Source organism: Sphaerodactylus townsendi, linkage group LG06, assembly GCF_021028975.2.
Source record: "Sphaerodactylus townsendi isolate TG3544 linkage group LG06, MPM_Stown_v2.3, whole genome shotgun sequence".
Classification (NCBI taxonomy): Eukaryota; Metazoa; Chordata; class Lepidosauria; order Squamata; family Sphaerodactylidae; genus Sphaerodactylus; species Sphaerodactylus townsendi.
The window spans coordinates 110,378,641-110,399,515 of NC_059430.1; the positions used below are offsets into that span (position 1 = coordinate 110,378,641).

General features: G+C 43.4%; 1 protein-coding gene across 4 annotated transcripts in view; it reads right to left on the reverse strand.

Moving 5' to 3' along the window:
- Nucleotides 1–20,875, reverse strand: part of LOC125434503 (lethal(3)malignant brain tumor-like protein 3) — a 99,056-nt gene that overhangs the window by 18,651 nt on the left and 59,530 nt on the right. For all 4 annotated transcript variants that reach the window (XM_048499961.1, XM_048499959.1, XM_048499960.1 and 1 more), the window contains 9 exons: nucleotides 19,246–19,322; nucleotides 17,469–17,554; nucleotides 16,130–16,240; nucleotides 10,641–10,755; nucleotides 10,395–10,494; nucleotides 8,852–9,016; nucleotides 5,897–6,031; nucleotides 5,195–5,256; nucleotides 1,018–1,184 (listed from right to left, as the gene is read on the reverse strand). In XM_048499961.1, coding sequence (XP_048355918.1) covers nucleotides 1,018–1,184; nucleotides 5,195–5,256; nucleotides 5,897–6,031; nucleotides 8,852–9,016; nucleotides 10,395–10,494; nucleotides 10,641–10,755; nucleotides 16,130–16,240; nucleotides 17,469–17,554; nucleotides 19,246–19,322 — 1,018 coding nt within the window. The remainder of the gene's footprint in view (nucleotides 1–1,017; nucleotides 1,185–5,194; nucleotides 5,257–5,896; nucleotides 6,032–8,851; nucleotides 9,017–10,394; nucleotides 10,495–10,640; nucleotides 10,756–16,129; nucleotides 16,241–17,468; nucleotides 17,555–19,245; nucleotides 19,323–20,875) is intronic.

Below are 20,875 nucleotides of genomic sequence, written 5' to 3' on the forward strand. Positions count from 1 at the left end.
ACGGTAAGATTTGCTAATGACAGAAATACAAAAGTTAAATCCTATCTACAGTTGGACAGGGCAGGAACAGTTGGAAAGATCCCTACTTTCTGGAATACTTGTTTTAAAAACACACACAATCCTTCTGAAATAATCACTAATGCTATTAAAACAAACCCCTCTTGATGTTTCAAAGCAAAGCAGTACACACTAACATTTTAAACGTTCATCATCTGACTACTGAACTTTTCAAAGTTTACAAGCGCAAAAAATAATTTTGATAATACAGAAAATCACGAAGGCAAAAACAAATGAAGTTTTAAAAACTGGGTCAAGTAAAAGTCAGAACCAACGAACTTTTATTCAACCATTATGTACGTTTTGCTGGTCTATCCTGGTCTATGACTGCAATAAAGATTGATTGATTACTCATCCACATGCCGTGGCAATTAAAAGATTCCCACTCTGCTTTTTTTAAAATCTGGCAATGCATTGTTTGCTGCCCTCTCAGACAATTCACAGATATGTGCTGTGTCACTTAACCCCTACTGGAGGGGCAGCGTCTGATGCACACCAAAGCCCCACATGGTCTTCTACAGTTAAAAAAAGAGAAAGGAAATCACAGCCCTGACAGAATGAGTGTGCCTGCCAGCATGTCACATTGTGGGGATGATATGTGACACAGCCATGCAAGCATGCGCAGGATGATCGTAAAGGAAAAGTGAGTCAGCAGTAGCCGAGAGACTGGGGGAGGGAGAGAGAGAGAGATAACAGGCAGCCAGGAAAAGGCTATGGTCAGCAAAGATCCAAAATGGGGTAAAAGCCAATTTTAACAAATGTCAGGGCTGGAAACAGAAGAATCAAAACATGCATGTCTAGTCTGGGTCCTGGGCTAAACTTTCGGCTGGACCACGACAATCAAGAGCCAGCTGATGCTGTAAATCAGAGAGGTTAAATTAAAAATAAATCATTGCCACTGTATTCAAAATACCTTCTAATGAGACAGAAGGGGGAAGGGGAGCAGCAAGTTCCACTTACCTCTTCCACGCTCCATTTGGCCACGTTCTTGGCAGTGAGGCCCGAGACCTCCGGCAGCAGTTTGCAGTGCTGCTCCCAGCAGAGATGGAGGCGGTGGATCGGATTTGTGGAAAGGGACGGCATGAAGACAGACTGGTGGAGGGCCTGCTGCAGAGCAAACGCGGGATCTGAGGGGGAAGGAAGCGAGATGAGTCAGCCCCTTGCTCAGTGGAAATTGGAAAAATGCAGGTACTTTATTCCCCAGCCGGCTGTGCTCAGAGCATCCCTCCCTCCTTCCCCCACCGCAAAAAAAGGAAAGGGGGGGGGGGGAGAGAAATCCCTGTGCTGTTAGCCGCTCTTAGGGAAGAGAGGTCCTGATGCTAACATGGGAGGGGTTGCCAGCATTCTCTTGCCAGGGTGGAGCAGATTGGGTAACCGCATCTTCGTTTGGGAATTAATGGCACCATTCCAGCTTACAGGCTGTTCCCAGTCTGCTAAGAGTACTCTATACGCCAGATAATGACAGTCACCAGCCACGTCCTGGGGGGAAAGACTTCAAGGTCAGGGATGCTGGCTGTTCCTTCCAGACATGAATATCATTCTCCATTTGTCAAACAACTGAGGCATTGGGGGGGGACCTTCCTTTCCTTCCTGTCTCGTGTACCCCCTCCCCTACGTACCACGTATGAGATCATTTGATTATTGCTGTGTCACGGTGCAGTAGGGATCTCCTGCCGATTGCATGATGCAGTGAGCAGCGGAGCCGCTGATGAACGTGTCGGTTAACGACACTGACTAATTATGTTTGCTGTTCCCCCTCCTCCACCTGGACACGGCTCACAGAATAGAAGGCCATCCAAACAACTGGGTCCTCCCTTCCCAGGTTAGATCATGGGCAAGGTTAATGGTGACACCTAGTGGTTACAAGGGACAATTAGAACTTATTGCTTACACGAGAACACTGAATGGTCAGGAAAAGCGCTGAATCTAGTACTGTTTCCACTTCCTTGAAAAGGTTTAAAGCAGGGGTCTTCAATCAATAGCTGTGGAGCCAAATATGGCTCAGTACAGAACCAAATATTGTTCCTTTAAAGACGAAAATTAAATCTTTAAGGGAAGGTTAAGGTGGAATCAGAGGAGTAGAAGGGATGTCCTGCTGGCAGCCAGAAGAGCCCAGTTTAGCTTGGGCTCATCAGAGCTTGGGACCAAAGCAGAGAAGGCTACAATCAGTGCTTGGATGGAAGACAGGAGTTGGCATGCAGAGGAAGGCAATGGCAAAACACCTCTGCTTGCTTCTTGCCTGGAATCCCCTGTGGTCACCATAGTTTTTTACAACTCAGTGGTACATTCTTCTTCTAGGTGGAATACCAGAATAACTAATATATGAAAGGAATAGCAAGCAGAGACTTTTATGGGGCTTCTTAGTGATGCTTTACGGAAAAGGAGATGATAGAGGTGAACAGCTGTCAGAAATCCAAGTGCAAACTGTGCACAGATTTATCCCAGTGTACTACAACTGCGCAGGGTGCTTCTGTATATATATTACTTCTTGAGAAACCACGTGAATGCCACCTTCTGGTAAAAGACTCACAACAATCAGTGTTTGGAATGCAGAAACTTTAAGTACACTGATTATCAGTAATATTAAGTTTATATATTTTCAATTATGCAAATGGGGTCTTTTCTATCAGCTCTTTGTTGATTGCTTACTCTGAATGCTGACATAGTTTGGCTCTTCAATTGCAAAAGGTTTCTGACCCCTGCTTTAAAGAATACTAAAGAGTTCATCCAACAGCCATTGAAAAAAAACTAAGGAATGACCTCCTTCTAAGATTTGCTGAACCACTGCAGAAATGTTTCAGATAGGACCCACCAGCGAAGCAACAACACAAGATGTTGGCTCAATAACAGCCCAGTTCCTGGAGGTGACCGGGGATATCACTGCTGCTGCGCTGCACCTCCACCTCCAGAGGTCTTCCAGGCATAGCAGATATGCAGGATAAACCAGAGAATCCCTGGCCGCCTAAAAGTCTCCATTGGGGAAAATGGATGGAAGTCCATCTTCCCTGCAGCCAGCATTCCTGGGGCCCAAGTGGTTGGCTCTGCCTCTGGGAACATTCTCAGTTGCATTGGCCTCCATGCTAGTGTGATGCAACTCTGGAAGCAGGGGCTAGAACAGGGGTAGGGAACCTGCGGCTCTCCAGATGTTCAGGAACTACAATTCCCATCAGCCCCTACCAGCATGGCCAATTGGCCATGCTGACAGAGGCTGATGGGAATTGAAGTTCCTGAACATCTGGAGAGCCGCAGGTTCCCTACCCCTGGGCTAGAAGCTGGTCGGGCACCATGGAGCTCAGCGGCATCTGCCTGCCTCCCTATTTACCCTCCGAGCTTACGTAAGTGCCCTTTATGCTGGCTAGGAGGGTAAATGAATCAGCACAGGGTCCAGGGTCCATTCAGGTGTCCCCCCTCCCCCCCCATCTGGACTGAGCTGCCTGGAACATTAATCTGGCCTTGATGGATTAATCAATTTGGGGAAATAATTTTAAAAAATGGATTTGAAATTAAATTCTTCTTGAAGGCCCAAGGACAATGCAACTGGGAGCTGCTGTATCAGAGAGCTGGTATGTCTACTAAGAAAGCTTCATTCAAATCCAGATTGTCTTCAGAAACGCCTTTATTTTATTTTTATTTATTTTCAAATTTTCATCCTGCCCTACCCCAACAAGGCTCAGGGCAGGTCACAACAGATTAATACAACTGAAGTGAAGTTCACAGTTGAACATACCATGTTTAATACTAGATGCTGTGGGCTTGTGCCACTAGCATAAGCAAAAGTGTAAAATCACAGCTGGGGGGTCTATGTACTTGAGGAGCTTTTTGGGTATGTAAGAAATATCACTGTGTTAACTAAGGAAAATAAAATAATTCCCTAAAAAAACTGAAGAGGACTGAGCATGGGGGCATATAATGGTCAGAGTCAGTAGAATAAGGTGTTGGGGGAACTGGCATGGCCAAGTTCTTGGAAGACTCCTGGAGAGAGTGATTTGGGGAAAAGACTTCCCCAACAATTTCTAACTAGAGGGTTTTATGGTGAAGAAAGTCCTCTCTGGCTATACTGATCAATGGTGAATAGAGAGAGATACTTATGAACTGCCAAACAGCAACAGGATTTCTGCAGAAGCGTTTAAAATCACTTCAACAAAGTAAGAAAGAAATAAGCAGTGAGAAATTCAAATGTAAAGCAAGCACACAAAGTAACTGGTTTTACTCGATTGTTGAAAACCCCTTTTCAATAAAACTCAACAGAAATTACCAGAGTGCTACAAAATACGAAGTGCCAGATTCAAAGTCAATAGCACCTTAACGGCCAACAAGTTTTCCAGGGTATAAGCTTTTGAGAGTTAAAGTGCCCTTCATTAGATACATGGGCCCTTTCCAAACGGGCCAAATACGGTGCCCTGGGGACGGCAAAAACGGCGTCCCCAGGGAGCCGTTCGCACAGGGAGCCGTTCACACAGGGAGCCGTTCGCTGTGGAGCCGTCCCCAGGGAGCCGTTCGTTGTGTTTCAGCAGCGCCGACCTGGCTACCCTCCACCTCCCCCAGAGCGGTGTCAGGCCGCCTCCAAAAACCTCCCTCCTGGAGGGGTTTTTGGAAAACAGCATGTTCCCGCTGGTGCGGTGCGAACGGCACCGCAGGGAACACGCTGTTTTCCCCGCCCCCCCCCCCACTCACCTCGTCATCCTGTGTCACTCTACTGGACTGCTGAGACCCTCCCTCGCTGTCCTCCGACCCCTGGAGGTCGGAGGGCAGCGTGGGCAGGTCTTAGGAGTCCAGCAGAGCGACGCAGGACGACGAGGTGAGTGGGGGGGGGGGACGGGGAAGAGGCGGCTCCATGCGGAGCCGCCTCTCCCGCGCCGGCCTCTGCGGGGGCCGGTCGCACGCTCCTGTGCGAACGGCCCCCACCCCTCCACTGGCAGAATTCCTGCGGGTGCAGGGGCGCCCTTTCCACAGTGCGGAAAGGACCTGAGAGAGCTTTCACTTGGAAAAGCTTAAACCATGAAAATCTTGTTAGTCTTTGAGGATCTACTAGACTCAAGTCTTGCACTTCTACTGTGGACCAGCACAGCTATCCACCTGAAAAAAAAATCTGAAAGATCTGCAACAGTTGAAAAAGGGCAGTCACAAATTAACTAACCTCTTCCATCAGTTTCTTGCTTCATTAGTTGAAACTTTATATAACCATGTGAGCAACCAATTCTGAAAAATATAAAAGTTGACATTAAGACAGTAAATCATGCATGAGAGACCCAACTGCTTTTCCCCAAAAGAGGTTATCAATAACTATATATTTGAAAGAGTCCTGGACATTTATGATCCTGGAAAAATGATCTGTAGTCCACGGAAGCTTGCGCCACAATAAACCAGTAAACTCTTTAAAATCGTAATGCTGCACATTTCCCCTTTGAACTCCGCAATGAAAAAGGCAAGCAATTTATTGTTTGCTATAGATCATTGTAAGGTTGTTGCTATAGATCATTTTATTGTTGCTACAGATCATTGTAAGGTTATAGTGAGTTAGCAATTCCATATTTTTCTGTTTAAACGCTCTCTACTGGAGGTAGCAGGGGGGAGGGTGCTGATGCAAAGAAAATGTAGGGGAAATGCAGGGAAAACTGCCATGTAGATCCTGTGCTGCATTTGCAGCAGCATTGGGAACTAATACACAGAATCTTTGTTTTTTAAGCAGCCTTAGTTAGAAGCAGCCCCCTGGTTATTTTGTCTTCCTATTTGTAAATCAAAATATATTTTCAGCTTTTCTTTTCTCACTTTGTAACTGGCTTCACAAGTGAGGAATCTTATCACCATCAGCTTCCACAAGCTGAAAATTGTAGCTGACCTTTTGGATTTGATTTTGGAGAGAGTTGATGATTCGGCTTCTGTCCAGTCCATTTCTTGGCTGGTCTCGGACTGTTCTGACAGACTGTGGACACTGCTTCTCCCTGATCTCTCCCCATCTTGCATGGAAGACTTTCTAGGAAGAAAAGAAATTCCGTAAAAGCCAATTCCCAATGTTCTGTCTAGCTATGCAGTTAGGACAGGGCCATATGAACTGGAAATGACTTGGTACTCAGTGGCTCCCTCTGAATTCTGGGGGACAAAGGAAACGGGTTATTATTTGGGACACACTACATATTGATATCACCTGTTGTGGGAAAGAAGTTTAAGACTCCACCTTGATAGTGTTTCCCTGAGTACATTCCTCCACTTGCTCCCAAAGTTAACAGCTGTCACTCATTCTTATAATGAAAAGTGAATGATGTGCTTGAAAACCAGTCTACAATGCATGCAAAATCTGTTGCCTGCTGTAACACAGAAAAACGTCAGTAGGAACCCAATGAAGGGAGCAGCATCTCTTGTCATGTGCTTGATGGCTTTCCCATGCTGTAGGGAAAGATGTTTCCAGTAGGTGAACCCAACAATCCTCTAAGTAGCTTTCCTCCAACCGAAGAGTCACTTAAGCTGCAGGAAGTCTCCACAGGATGAAGGAAGACTTTGCTCAGTGGAGTGAGAGGATGGGGCAGAAGCCACCCTTGTTTTCACCACCATGTTCTTTGGCTACAAAAGAAAAGGCTGCTGGAGAAAGGTCTCCGCTCCAATCTGCCTAAGAATCTGGGCATCGCTTTTTTCTTGTCTTGCGTCTCCATGAGAACCTTGTCCAGGGCGGTGCCAAAGAGAATATCACTTTGAAAGGGGTAGGCTGCTACATCGGTCCTGGAGCATGAATCTATTTGCCAGGCAGTCAGCCAAAGATTTCTTCTCATCACTGTGGAGCAAGCTATTGTTCTTGTTAGAGAATCTAGAGTAGCATCTGCTACAAAGGAAGTAGCTTTGAGAATGCAGTCAGCATCCTCAATAAGCAACTTATTAGATGCAGAAAGAAGTTGTAATAGTTTACATGCTCATATTATTGCTGCTGTAGAAATTACTGAAGTGATGGCAGATGCTCTAATAGCTATGGCCATGGAATCATGTGCCCTCTTAAGGGTAACCTCAGATCTTTTATCTAGGGTATCCCTAAGGAACCTTTCATTGTCTTCTGACACTAGACTTCCACAATTGCAGGTTGGCTACTGGAGAGCCTACCAGAGGGGTCTGAAGCAGCTAATTTGCGAAGTCAGGCAGAGCATACAATTTCTCCATGAAGGGTGGAAAATGCTTACTGGACATAGGCTTGGCCCATTCCTTCTTTAGCTGGTTCTCAAAATGAATGGGTAAAGGGAAGCATTTTTCAGCCATTTTCTGTATAGGAAAAATTTCTTGTTGCTTGCAAGTCTGCCCCTTATGTGGGGTTGAGAAGTCAATGGGGTCCTCTCTAGGAACTGATTTCTGGAAATCTAGTGCTATTGTGGATTTAATGAGGAGGTTCAGGAGATCCTCCTGTTTTGAAAAACCTAAGGGTTTGCTCTGGCTGCTCCACTGGGGAAGTCTCTTCATCAGAGATAAACTCCCCTTCCACTCTCTCTTCCTCTTCACTGATCAAATCAGAGTCATAACCTGAAATGAGGTCTTCCCCCGTACACTTATCTCCCCAGCGCTCATGAGAGACTTTGGTGTGGGCAGTTTCCCTGCTGGGCTCCCTCTGGGGGATCAGAGAAGGAGGCAAAGGGCAGGGAGAGGAACATGCGGTGAATAATGAGGAATCCCCGCTGGGGCATAAAGCTGCCATTCCCTTCCTTAAAGTCTTCCTTACAAAATCTCTGAGGTTCTTGGAGTAACTCTACTTCAACCATTTATTCATGAGTCAGACCTTCTCCAGCTCTTCTTCAATCTCTGTATGATATAAGATGGGGCTTATTGCTGATCTGGAGGTGGACAGCTCTTCCTGGGCCAATTTCAAAATGATGCCTGTTGTTTTTTGTCCATGGCGAAATGGCGCTTGTGTCTACTCCCAGGTAGGGAGATGATTGGCACTTGTCCCTTGCTGCTTCAAGGCTGTGCCTTCCCAGTCTGTCGGTCAACTGGCAAGCCAGTTTTCTCCTTGGAGGGATTGCAGTGTTTAACAATGCTAGCTCTGAAGGGGACAAGAATCCATCCCTCATGCCTCTTTTTGCCATAGCAAGGCAGCCAAAGGTGGGCAAAAACAATTCCTTCCCTAACTGGTGCCAAAAGGCTCCACTGGGGAAGATAGGAGAGGGGAGATAAGAAGAAACGAGCAGGGATATTGACAGAAAAAGGAAACACACCAATAAATAGAAAAGGTTGAACAGAATAACAGAAAAGATAGCAAAGTTTACAGCCTAGCTCGATTGGTGCTCTCTCAATCTGAGGCAGGAAAAGAACTGAGAAGGGTGACTCCCACCAGGAAACAGGAAGTTAAAGAAAAATTATTCCTGCCTCCCTATTGAAAGGGTTGGGAATCACCCACCAGGATGATGCCCTCCTGCTCAGTGGAGAAGCGCCTCACACAAGCAGAAAATTTAGCCTGCATCCAAGCCCTTGGGTTCAGAATTCACGTGTTGTCTTATTTTGCCAAACAGAATTCTGTATGTGAGACCAAAAACAGACTATGAATTTTAGCCAGTAAATTTTGGTCACCTGGAAGGAAGAGGAAAAAAACCTGGAATACAAATTTTGGGGAAGCAGGAAAGCAAAAATGCGTTTACTTTAATACTGCAAGAGTATCTCAAAGCTGTGCACAAACTTTGAACAGCTGGTGCTGTTTTAGAACAGAAACAGAAGCAAGCAAGGGGGAACAGCACACTCCTCCCATGGCAAAACGAGCAAGCGCGAAGCTGAACAGACATGCCCCAGATAATGCCAGCCAGCCCATAACAGTTAATCTACACTTCACCTGGACGGTGGAGAATCCTCCCTTAGGTCGGAAAACGGCACAGAAGGCTCAGGCTTCTTGGGCTTCAGAATACTGATATTTGGCGAAGGTTTCTCCCCGCCTAGGCGATCTTGTATGGAACTCTCTCTGTTCCGATTGATTTCTGAGTAAGGGCAGCTAACCAACCTGCATCAAAAGAAGAAAAGAGTTACTAAGAAATGTTTCTTAGAAAATCGAACAGGTCCACCCTTGGTTACAGCAAGTAAAAATGATATAGCAAACATAACCCAAGGGACACATGTAGGCTGAAGACTCTTCAGAAGCAAGGCAAAGGTTTTGCAGCTCCAGGCTACCCAGAAATACTGTAAATAGACTGAGGTTCAGTCAGAGAGGAAAGGAGGTCAGTTGTCAGAATGACCCTGCTCTTTAGTAATGCTTCAGAGCTGAATGAGGAGAGATAAACACAAGTAAAATCAGACCCAAAATTCAATGAACAGGACAACTGAAAAACTAGTCAGAGGCAGAGAGTTGCAAAAAAAGTTTTTTTTTTAAAGTCAGTGAAGAAGCACAGCCTGGAGGGTCAAGAACACAGTGACCTAACAGAAGGCCCTGGCAAAAGCAGTTAAAGGTAAAGGCAGGCATGTGAACTGGAACATGCTCTGAATGGCATGTGAAATGGGTGCTAACCTTCCTTTGGGCTAGCACACACACTTTTGTTACCATACTGATGGTCAAAGGCATACTTTCTATTAAAATAATGAATTTTTACCACGAGGTAAGAGTCTCTGCACTGTGCATACACACAGCCACTAATTCCCAGCAACCAGAAAGATAGCAAAGAATTGCCACATGCTTACTTACGAGATTTCTACATGCTGGGGTTGGGCCTTGCTATTGAAAGTTCTTCAACAGCTTTTAAGACTCCTCTGAATTCATAAGCAACTAGACATCAGAGCATTTTAAAGACCTAGCTACATCCCATAGCTCCAAAGATGTCGAAGGAGAAGAAATGTTTGTGTTGCCATCTTGCTGTTGCCATCTTGCTGTTAGTATTGATTGGGGAAACAAAAACAAAGGGCTGTTGCCTGAGAATTACTTGCTCATTCCCCAATAAACACGGACAAACAGGCAAATAGCTCAGCCAGCAGTGACACATAACTATTCATATTGAATAATGAAGTACTTCCTCTTTTTCGATTAGCCCAGAGTTCTTCCTAGAAGGGTAGGAAAAGGTAAGGGGGCAACTTAAGCCTCTCTGGCCTTCCTGGCCGATTGAGGCAGTAGTAGGTGGGATGCCTTTGACATCCTCAATAGTCAGAGCTGGATGAGTTGCAGCCAGATTCTACTACAACTTTTCTGTGGTGTCAGGATTAAGCTTGTGAGTGAAAGCCATACACAAAACACAAGAGGGAGCTACAAGCACAGAATTTTAGAGCAAAGGCGCTCTATCATATTCACCGTTTCACAGAAGTGACATTATTCGAACAGCAGGTGCTGGGCAACTGATACACACCACCCACAGCAATTAGCTGAGAATTACTACATTAACCTTCAGTGCACATACGTGTAATGTGTTCCATATCTGGGTCCCCTGACATGACCCAGCCCCTGACAGCCAGGAGTAGGGCATCCCTGTCCTACTGCTTCCGATGAATCCGCAGTCCCTAGAAAAACAAAACTTTTTTCAGGAAGAGATTTCATTTGACGGCCTTATTTTTAATTAACCAGGCATGGGGGCGGGGGGGGGGGAGGGAGGGAGGGAAGGAAGGAGGGAGGGAGGGACAGTATCATGCATTATTTCCTTTCTCACCTAGTGGGATCTGCAAGGGGTGTCCTGTTTTTGCACACCAGCCCATAGGGTGAATGTCTGGATTGTCAGCATCAACCCAGAAATCAAAGACAGGGTCCCAGCCGTCAAAGTGTATCTAAAATAAAAGTCAAAATACCCGGGACAGAAAAGGAAGGGTTAAATTAAATTAAGTTTAAAAGAATTAAATGCCAGATTATTTTTAAAGGTTACTGAGTTGAACAGCTGAGTTACAGACGTGATTCAAGTCAAGCTGGGTGACAAATGCAGATTTGTTTACATTCCACCCTAACAGTGGAATGACCCCTGAGGACAAGCATCTTGCCAACTGTCATCAAAGGTACTTACAGAAAACGATGAAGACCCCTTGCCAGGTTCTGCTCATAAAACTTTTCAGAAAAATCCACAAAAACTATCATTTTGGACCAAGTGTTTCCCACATGAGTTCTGCCTCAGGGATAATTCATTTAACAACCTTGCGATGGAAAACTCTACACCAAAAATGCCCCCACAGCGTTGGCCTGTCGAGCACCTGACATAACTGTTTAACAATCAGGCTAAGCCTCAATCAGCATCAGAATCAAAGTTCTTCCCCACCTGATATTGTTCTAGTCAAATCAACTGTTTCTAGGTAAGTAATGCTACAGTTCTGGAGCACACTGAACATATCTAAATTTTGGCAAAAGAGTACAGAATTGCAGCTGTAGGGCAGCATGGTGAACTTATGGGGTTTCCCCGACAAAGGTTTTAGGGTATTTATACCCACTTTTTGGAACCAGTTTTAGAGGGCAGTCGTGTTTGTGGTAGTTCAGCTCAATTTGAGTCCAGTTGCGCCTAAGAAACCAACAAGATTTTTCAGGTAGAAGCTTTCAAGAGTCAAAGCTCCCTTTGACAGATAAAAATTAGAATGCAGATCTTGGAGTCCTTTTATCCAATCAGAAGGTAAAAGGGGAGTTGCAAACAGAGAACCAAATGTTGAGACCCAAAATTGCACTAAGAAACTAGTGCAACTCTCCCTTTCGTTACATGAGTTGACGACTAAAGACCCCATCCAAAGGGAAGGGGGGCTGAATCCGCCCTTGGAAGCAGCTTGTGGTTTCGCTGGCATATTTGCCCTTCCTGGGGCACTTGTCCCAGCAGAGGGGGGAAACAGTTGGTGCAGGGTCACCTTGGTCCTCCCTGGTGCTGAGATGAGGCGCCAGGATCCCTGATACTGGCGCAGCAGGTGCAGTCTGGGGACATGGCTGAGGGAGAAGCTGACTTTAGTCAGCAACCTCCAAGCCATTCATCCTGTTGCACCAGCAATTGGGTCAGCTGACTTACACCATCAAAATGTGGCATAAATCTATTCTACGCAACAGGGGCTTCCTGTCGGCGGTGTGGCCCACCACCCCTGAGTTTGGATGGGGTTGTTAGTTACGCACCAACATTATTCCAAAAGCATTAAGGGTCTAGAAGAATTCTTCTGGTTGGTCCCACAATATCCTCTATTATCTTTCTTTTGTCACTACTCCCTGGAGGAGACACAAAACTACTTAACTGCATTATATACAAGGAGCTATTACTTTGCTGTTAATTCCCTGGCAAAGGAATACAGCTGCCCCACTGTTCTAAGGGTCTTAGAACCCCTGCACATTCCTTGAGATGACTACTATTTTTTTGAAGTTGTGATTGGGATAGAGAGTGACATAATTAAATCACATGGTCCCACGACAACATATGGAGCGCTTAACAGGACATGCCAGGTCACACTACTAATCCGCAGTCATTAAATATATACAAGCTTAATTGCTTGTTTAATTATATGGTACAACTGTAGGAAACCCAAGGTGCCGTGGTAACTGTACGGAGCAAGTTTTCTGATCTGAAATAATCCAGGGGTTGTTTCACAGGTTAAGGCAGATGTAGCAAGAAAAGAAGCCTTTCACAATAAGCAGCAGGTTACAGTAAGGTTTGAGCTCCAAACAACTGAAGCCATAATTACCCTGTAAAACAAATGTGCTGATTTCAATAAAAAAAATAAATCTAGAGACTGTTCTAAAGGAATAACACCTTTATGGAAGTAAGTCCCATTTAATAAAGCCAGATTTACTTTTAGCAGAACTGCTTAGGCTTGCTCCCTGTATCACCTAAATTTGTGAAGATTTTGACTCTACTTTATCCTGTTCCAATCTCCTTAATGCCAATAGTACTTCTTATTAAGACAGCTAAAAGTTTCACCAATGCAGGCAGAAAATAAATGCAATCAGGAAATGCCCTGTTTTGCTGGTCAACAAAATAAACTCAACTGACTCTGATTTGATTACATTTAAAACACTGTGAAAGAGACAGCCCATGTGCATCCAAAGTACCATCAGAATGGAATGCTTCCAAAGCCTTAAACAAACAAATCCATTTAATGCGGTAACATTTAAAAAAGAAGTAAGATTGGAAGTCTTCTGATCTCAGCTTTATTGCTGATGTTAATTGCCCTTGTAATATTACCAGCCATATTTCTTCATTTAATAAAACCAGCTTGACCTGAACCAATATACCTGGGCTTTAATACTGTACTGACTATTAGAGTAAACTGTAGCAAATATTTCATAGGCCTGGTCTAACAAATTGGTCTGTAAGTTTCAACCAATGTGTGGTCTTGCCTTTCTTATTGGATAAAAAATATTTTCACTTTGATCGCTGTTGTTTGGGGTAACTTTTTGGACAATACAATCACTAAGCTGTTACTCCAGAGCTGCTGCTAATGCTTGGTCAGAACTTTGATGAACTCATACCAAATTACTAAAACCTGGGTCTTTAGTCTTCAGGGAAGTTTGCTTCTTCCTGAAGAGGAGTTGGTACATTTGACTATCTTCATACAATAACTCTGGATATTTCAAAGTTAACAATGACTCTGACCAGGGTGCTCTTTGATAGGGATGCTTAGAGGGGGAAAAAATGTTTTGCCTTTTTGTACATGTGTCAGCTGACTACAAAGTGCACAGTGAACTATTCACACACCCCATCTATTTTCATTTTGTAGAAAAAAACTGAGGTTTGGAATATAAAAAAGGCAAAAACAAACACCACTTGAATAAAGAATGCCTGCAGAGATTGTGTGTAGGTAGGAACCATGTCATGGTAACAGTGAGACTATACTACTGTACACAGTCTGCTAATGTCTTCCCTCAAAATCAACTCAGAGATTCCAGGTGCTGCAGAATGCTGCAGCTCTATTACTAGGGGGAGTCAGATGGAGCATGTATATTATTGCCACTCTGCGGTCATTCTATTGGCTGGCCATGAGTCAGTGGGCTCAATTCAAAGCACTGGCAGTCACATACAAAACCTTTGTGGACTTGGACCCTCATCACTGCAAGACCGTCTTTCCACCTGTGACCTGTTGTGACAACTTGAGTCATCTGAGAAGGTGCCAACTGTAAATGAGCAAGATCAACAGCTGCCCAAACATCTGCCTTCTTAGTTGTGGCCCCCACCTTGTGAAATGAGCTGCCCAAGAAAGATCAGGACTCTCCCCATTCTCCCGACTTTCCTCAAACTATGCAAAACAGAATTGTTCAGGAGGGCATTTTTATAAAGGAAATAGGGCCACCTCATAACAGACGTCCAAGAAAATGTGTTGTTTTCTACTGAATGATACCATATTCTGCTTCACCTAACATGACATATTTAAAAATCTAATTACTGCTAATTATTGTGAACCCAGAACCACCTGCCAACCACAAGCCCCACCAGGCAAAAGCCTTGCCCACTTACTAGAGGGCAGGTGCCACTCTGGGAATGGTGCTCAGAAGAGCCATATCCAGCTCCTAAGGCACCGACTATCACAGATGTAAAGTTAAGCTTACATACAAGGAAGCCGTGACAAGCATTTCATGCACATTTATTTATGTCATACAACAAAACATTCTGATGCAAAATTATAAACTCTGGGTGGGATCCAGTCAGCATTTTTGCTCAATCTTTGCCAATCTTCTCTCTCCTTATTACTGCTTCCACCGAAGGTCGATGTCTCATGAACCCAAACATACTTTTTTGCTGGGCAAAGGGGACCTCTTCCTCCCTTTTTCACCAGTGAACAAACTGGTTAGATCCAGTCTGGTTAGATCCAACTCCTTATATTGAAAGTTGCTGAGCGACACTACAATAAAATTACTGCTGAAAATACTAGGTGCCGTGGTGTCCTGACACCTGGGATTTCTCCAGACCTCTCATAAGACACGGCACAAATTCAAAAGACATCTGATTTAAATGCAGAAACCATCATATCATCTATGGTTCCCTGAACTATTATGAAAACAGCAGTCAATATTCCTTGTAACACTCTCATCAGTATATATCATGCAACGAGAGAATTTAAATACCAAAAATTATCTTTGCTCCAATCTTCTCACCAACTTCAACTTCACATCCCCCATGATCTGAAAGAACAATAAGGCCTAGGCCTACACAATGAATTCTATTAGAGCAGCTGGTGAAACATATGATGTAACCCACAGCAGAAATGTTGCCTGTTTGAAGAGTAGTATAGTCTGTTATTGTGGGATTTAAGAATCTCCGGTTGTCCTCTTTTTTCCAGTATTTTAAACATTTTCCAGTATTTTTGTAAAATTCTAAGAATAATATTTACAATTACATTCTGTTAACATTCTTACCAGTGGATCAACCAAATGTATTTAATTCACTGCCAAAATAAATTTAGTCAAAAAATAATTATATACACTATAGGTGTATTTCATGCATCTGATAAAGCAGGTGACTGCTTTCTAAGATTCATGCCAGAATAAATCCGTTTACCTGCTAAAATGCCACAGAACAGTCTGGAATTTGAATTAAATACCATTTTATGTATCCAACCTTACACTCTTAGAAGATGGAAACGAATGACATGATTCTGTTAGTTTTCTTGCACCCTGAAATAGGCACCCTCAGAGACAAAACATTGATCTATATGTGCAATTGCTGAGCTTATGTATTCTAAATACCATTTTGCTAAACAAGAATTGAAACATACTACCAAAGAACACTGTGGAAAACTCCGTTAGCCTACCTATTCTGTAAACTAAGATTTTCCAATCTCAGCAGCTGACAAATCTCCATTTTATGCAATACTTTGGCTGTGTTTATGTGCTGATTAGAGGATGGTGAGCAGAACCAGTTAACCTGATGGTGAAGTTCCCATTGCAACGCACCCTCAGGGTATGAGAGCTCAAACATGTCAAATTTATGCTAAATTCATTCAGAGAAACCGCTCAAGGGGAAGAAAAATCAATTTAACAAATGTCAATCTGCAATAAGCTATATCACAATGGCATCCAGCAATACTAAGCAGGAGGATGGCAATTCATAAGGGCAGGGGAAATGACACAAATACCAAGCCACCAATTATCATTGTATGTGCCAGCTTCCTGGATAGCTTAAACATATCTGAGGTTATTTTTGTCCCTCCAGTGGTGATGGTGATGCCCTGTGGTTTGCTGGAATCAAATGCCTACCTTGATACGATAGTCATCCTTATCAGTTATAGTTGCCACTCTAATTAGTATGGGATTTCTCTTGTCTACAGCCTCTAGTTTCATGTTAGTCTGGAAACCATGAGGTGGGCGCTGTAAAAAAAAAGTGCAATACAAATCAGAGACAAACATCATGGAAGGGAGTTTACAGCAGTGATCCCAATGGGGTGCTCATGGGTGCCATGGTGCCCACTGTTGTTGCTTTTTGACAAATCATTTCTCCCCAAAGCAAAGAACCAAGTTTGGCTTTCTTGCATTTCACTGACAGATGCTTCAGAAAACCAAGGGAGGCTTCATCTTTGGGTCTCCAGGTGCATCCATGTAGAGAGAGCTGACCCCCTCACAGAAAGCTATTTGGTTTGGAACGTGGCAATGTTTTGTGATTCACGGCCGCCATTTTGTGATTAGTCTTGCCTCTGTGGCAGTCATTTTGTGGTGGCACCCACTAACCTTGCTCAAAATTCCAAAGGTGAGCATAGGTTCAACAGGGACCCCATGACTTAAGAGTGTGATCCATATAACTCTAAATGCATATTCAAAAGGTTCATCTCCTTTTATTCAGAAGAAAAAGCGTTTGGATTTATGCTCCATCTTTCTCTTCTGTAAGAAGTCTCAAAGTGGCTTACAAGCTCCTTTCCCTTCCCCTCTCCACAACAGACACCTTGTGAGATAGGTGGGGCTGAGACAGTTCAAAAGAACTGTGATAAGCCCAAAGTCACTCAGCAAGCTTCAAGTGTAAGAGTGGGGAAACAAACCAAACAGTTCGTTGCTCACGTGGAGGTGAGGAATCAAGCCTGGTTCTCCAGATTAGAGTGCACCATTCTTAACCACTACACTATGCTGGGTTTGTCAAGACTAATTAATCAACATACCTATCACCCCATCATTCTGCAAACCCAACCCTACCTCTTCATCATTCTTTAAACAACCGAATTTTGAATAGAAGGGTTAACGTTATTATTCCATTCCAGACTCATCAATGGGTCTCAGTCATACTGGATCTATAGCAGACCAAGATCTCAGCATCATGCATATCCTGCAGTAATCTTTCTGTTCTTAACATGCTGCCTAGTTCAACACCATTTACCAGTTGCAGGTTTGAACTGAAGCCTTAAGAAAATTCTTTATCTAAATTGCAATCTCTTTATACCCTCCACCCATTTATTTATTTGGCTGCTAGTTCGTTGATAATTCTGCACTATAATAGTTAGCATACATTACTCACATGGTTGCGACCATAAAGTGCAGGCCAAAGGAAAAAAAATCACAGCCTTTTGCATTGTGGTATACTAACACAAAACCAAATGGGATTTTGACTGACCAGTTTAAATGCTCTTGCTGGGGCTGCTTGTGAACCAGTTTCCTCCAAATATTTCTCCCATGAGAAGCTTTTGAAATCTTTGTACTCTGGAAAGAAATGTGAGGCATATTCTCAAAATTCTAGAACAGCTACAAGCCTCAGTACATGGCAATTAACTAAAAACCACAATACTATTTAATGCATATACTTCAGCGTGTGTGGTGGCTTAAATCAGAAATGAAGCCACTTGCTCATTTTATTGATTCCACACAAAGTTAGTGAAAGTTTCCTGTGTGCAGGTCACATGTGTAAGTGCAGATATGGAGAAGCAACAACTCTTTCTTTGTTGCACATCAGTCTCTTGGACTCTGAAACGAGCTGGTAATCAGTGACAGAACTGAAACAATCAGATTCACTACTGCCAAGACTTCCCATGGCTATCTATCCACAAGAACTCAATGCAAACAAGAAGACCGTGGTTTAATAAAATCTGTTGCCCTCCCAGAAAATCAACTTAATTTCATGAAAACTACAACCAAACAACTTTTTTGAAAAGTGTTTTTTCAAAAGAATCTTAAAAAGAAAACCCAAAAAATCTAAGTACATGGATTTTTAGTTATGAACAAGAGCAACATAGAGGGAACAAATCATTCAGTTATTTCACAAATAGTAAAGGACTGGCCTTTGTTATTCCAAAACAGTAATAAGCACAAGGGGGTTGTAGCTGGACTCCCCACAATTACAAAATGCACAGATCATGGACATAATGGCACAAACTGAGTTTAGGACTTTATCAAATTAAATACCTGCTCTCACTCTCTGGGAGCTATCCAAGGTCCTGATGTGTTTCAGTCTAGCGCCGTGGTGGTGAACCTATGGCACTCCAGATGTTCATGGATTACAATTCCCATCAGCCCCTGCCAGCATGGGCAATTGGCCATGCTGGCAGGGGCTGATGGGAATTGCAGTTCATGAACATCTGGAGTGCCATAGGTTCACCACCACTGGTTCTAGCATTACAGGATCCTTGCTCCTTGTGTTGTAATTAGTTACCTATTGAATAATTTCCCCAGTATCGGGTCCAGCACCCTACAAGCTCACAGACTGGCTATAAGAGGCCCCCAAACACATTCCATTTATTAGCAAAACATGATGTTTAATTTTTATTATTCCAATGCACCAAAAATAGACATGGGTCTATGTTTTCCTGTTTCCCAATTTTTTCACCATCCTCTGTAGTTGTACTTCGTGCTAGATTAAGTTTCAGTAGGTTTTTACTGTTCTATAGCTGAAATATCACACTTAATTGACTCATATTCCATTATCTTTTACACCAAATAAGTGCTTCAGCCCTCAGAGTTGCATCTCATAAATACTTCTGCTGGAGTTTGATATTCATGGAACAAGTCACAGGACCCAGTCCTTGGTCAACAGGAGCAACATGTACAAGCTATCAGCATCTGAAATTTCTTCACAATTGGGAACATAGGCCCCACTTCAATTAAAGGGCAGAGCAGCAGTCAGCACAATATGCCCTGAGACAAATTTTAAAAGGAGCCTAACAATAAAGGAAATTGGTCAATAAGGGAAAACCCTCCTCACGGAAGCATCCTCAGATAACGAACACTTATAGCTCTGTGGCACATTTAAATTGTAAATCCAGTTCTGATATGTGCCAAGTTTCATGGTTAGAAACACCCCCTCCCCAAACAATCCAGAACCTCATAATATGTAGAATCACACGAGAGAACACACTTCGCAAATATTTTCAGCAGGAGATGGCAGGCTTGCAACATACCAGCTGGTGTTGTTAATGGAGTTCCAGTTTCTTGGCAGTAACCAATAGGTCGAATATATGGGCTACTAGCATCACACCTGCACAAAAAACCAGAAAACTGGCTCCAGTCACTGAGACTAAGAACGAAAACAAATATGCAAATCCTGTCTGATGTTTCTTTGCTGGACCAATATATGATACACAGCATGCTGCCTGGTTGGAATTCATAAAGCTATCTCTTTGAAAATAAAACCCACAGTTTTGGACATATTTATTCATTAAAGTAAATCACTGAGAAATGTTGTCCATGGGTTTGGGAATCAGAGGTAGCTGTATACTCCCTTACTTTTTGCCACAGGCACATTTTTATATCTCTTTCTTCTCCACTGAGGAACCAGAAGGAATACCTGAAACTTATCCAGCCTAGTATTCATCCAAGTCAGGGATTTGCACACTGAGAATCCCAGCAAAATAATTCATAACAATACATTTTTATACTTGTCAAATCAGTGGCTAGAAGGCTGAAACTTTATGTAGAACTTCCCTTCAACTTTAAGGTAGCAGTCAATTCCAGCTACTGCTCTTCAGATTTTGCTGTTTCAATAACAATTCAAGCCCCATCTCCCCTGAAGGAGGAAGGTATTTTTTTAATGATCGTGGACACTTCCCTATCTTTTCTTGGATGCAAGAAGCAGAATGTAATTTTTGTCCCCTCCACTAGATGGTGGATTCCTCCTTCAGTTCAGAGATTTCATCGGTTGTCCAGATAAATACTATATGCTATACAAGGGGGTAGGAAACCCTTGGACTTAAAAAGGGGAATTCTATATATTGAACTGGTTAAGCAGGACTATAGAAACAAAATCTCTGCATCAAACACACAGATAATGAATAAACAACGATAAAAAGAGGGATGGATTTGAGATGAAAAGCAAATAGTCCTGAATATTATGTGGGCAGATAAACACATAATAGCACACACACCTTCTTGAATTTGGAGTGGAGTAAGGAACACCCTTTCCGGACCTGGATGGCCCAGGCTAGCCTGGTCTCATCAGATCTTGGTCAGCCCTGGCTAGTACTTGAATGAGAGACCACCAAGGAATACCAAAGTTGTTACGCAGAGAAAGACAATGGCAAACCACTTCTGTTAGTCTCTAACCAATGGACCATACTCCCAGATTTCTCCAGACATCCATTATTAGAGCTCTCTAATGTGAAGGCAGAGCCCTCCAACAAATTTGGGATCTGATTCATATTACATTATGGGACATCCTGAAATTTCTCAGGGAGTTGGTTTTTTTTGCCAGTCATGATTCTAGCCCTCAAGATTGCGGAAGATTTGAAAACCAGAGTGACAGCCTGGCTCAGAACACCTTTCCTGATTCCAAAGCATACCTATTTCAACAAAAAGATCCAGGGGCAATTCTGAATTAATCCACCACTATTTCCTTCTGTATCTTCTTTGCAGAGTAAAGCTCCGCAAGGCCCCTAGAGGTGTTCAACTTGGAGGTGCGCTGGGCAAGGCTCCTCCTGCAGCCTGGCAGTTGGCGTGGCAGAAGGGGCCCAGGCCAAGCGTTTCTCCATTCCAGAGCCTCTGAGAACATGCAGGAGGTGCTGCCTTTATCCCATGCCTGTGCCGAGCCAGAGG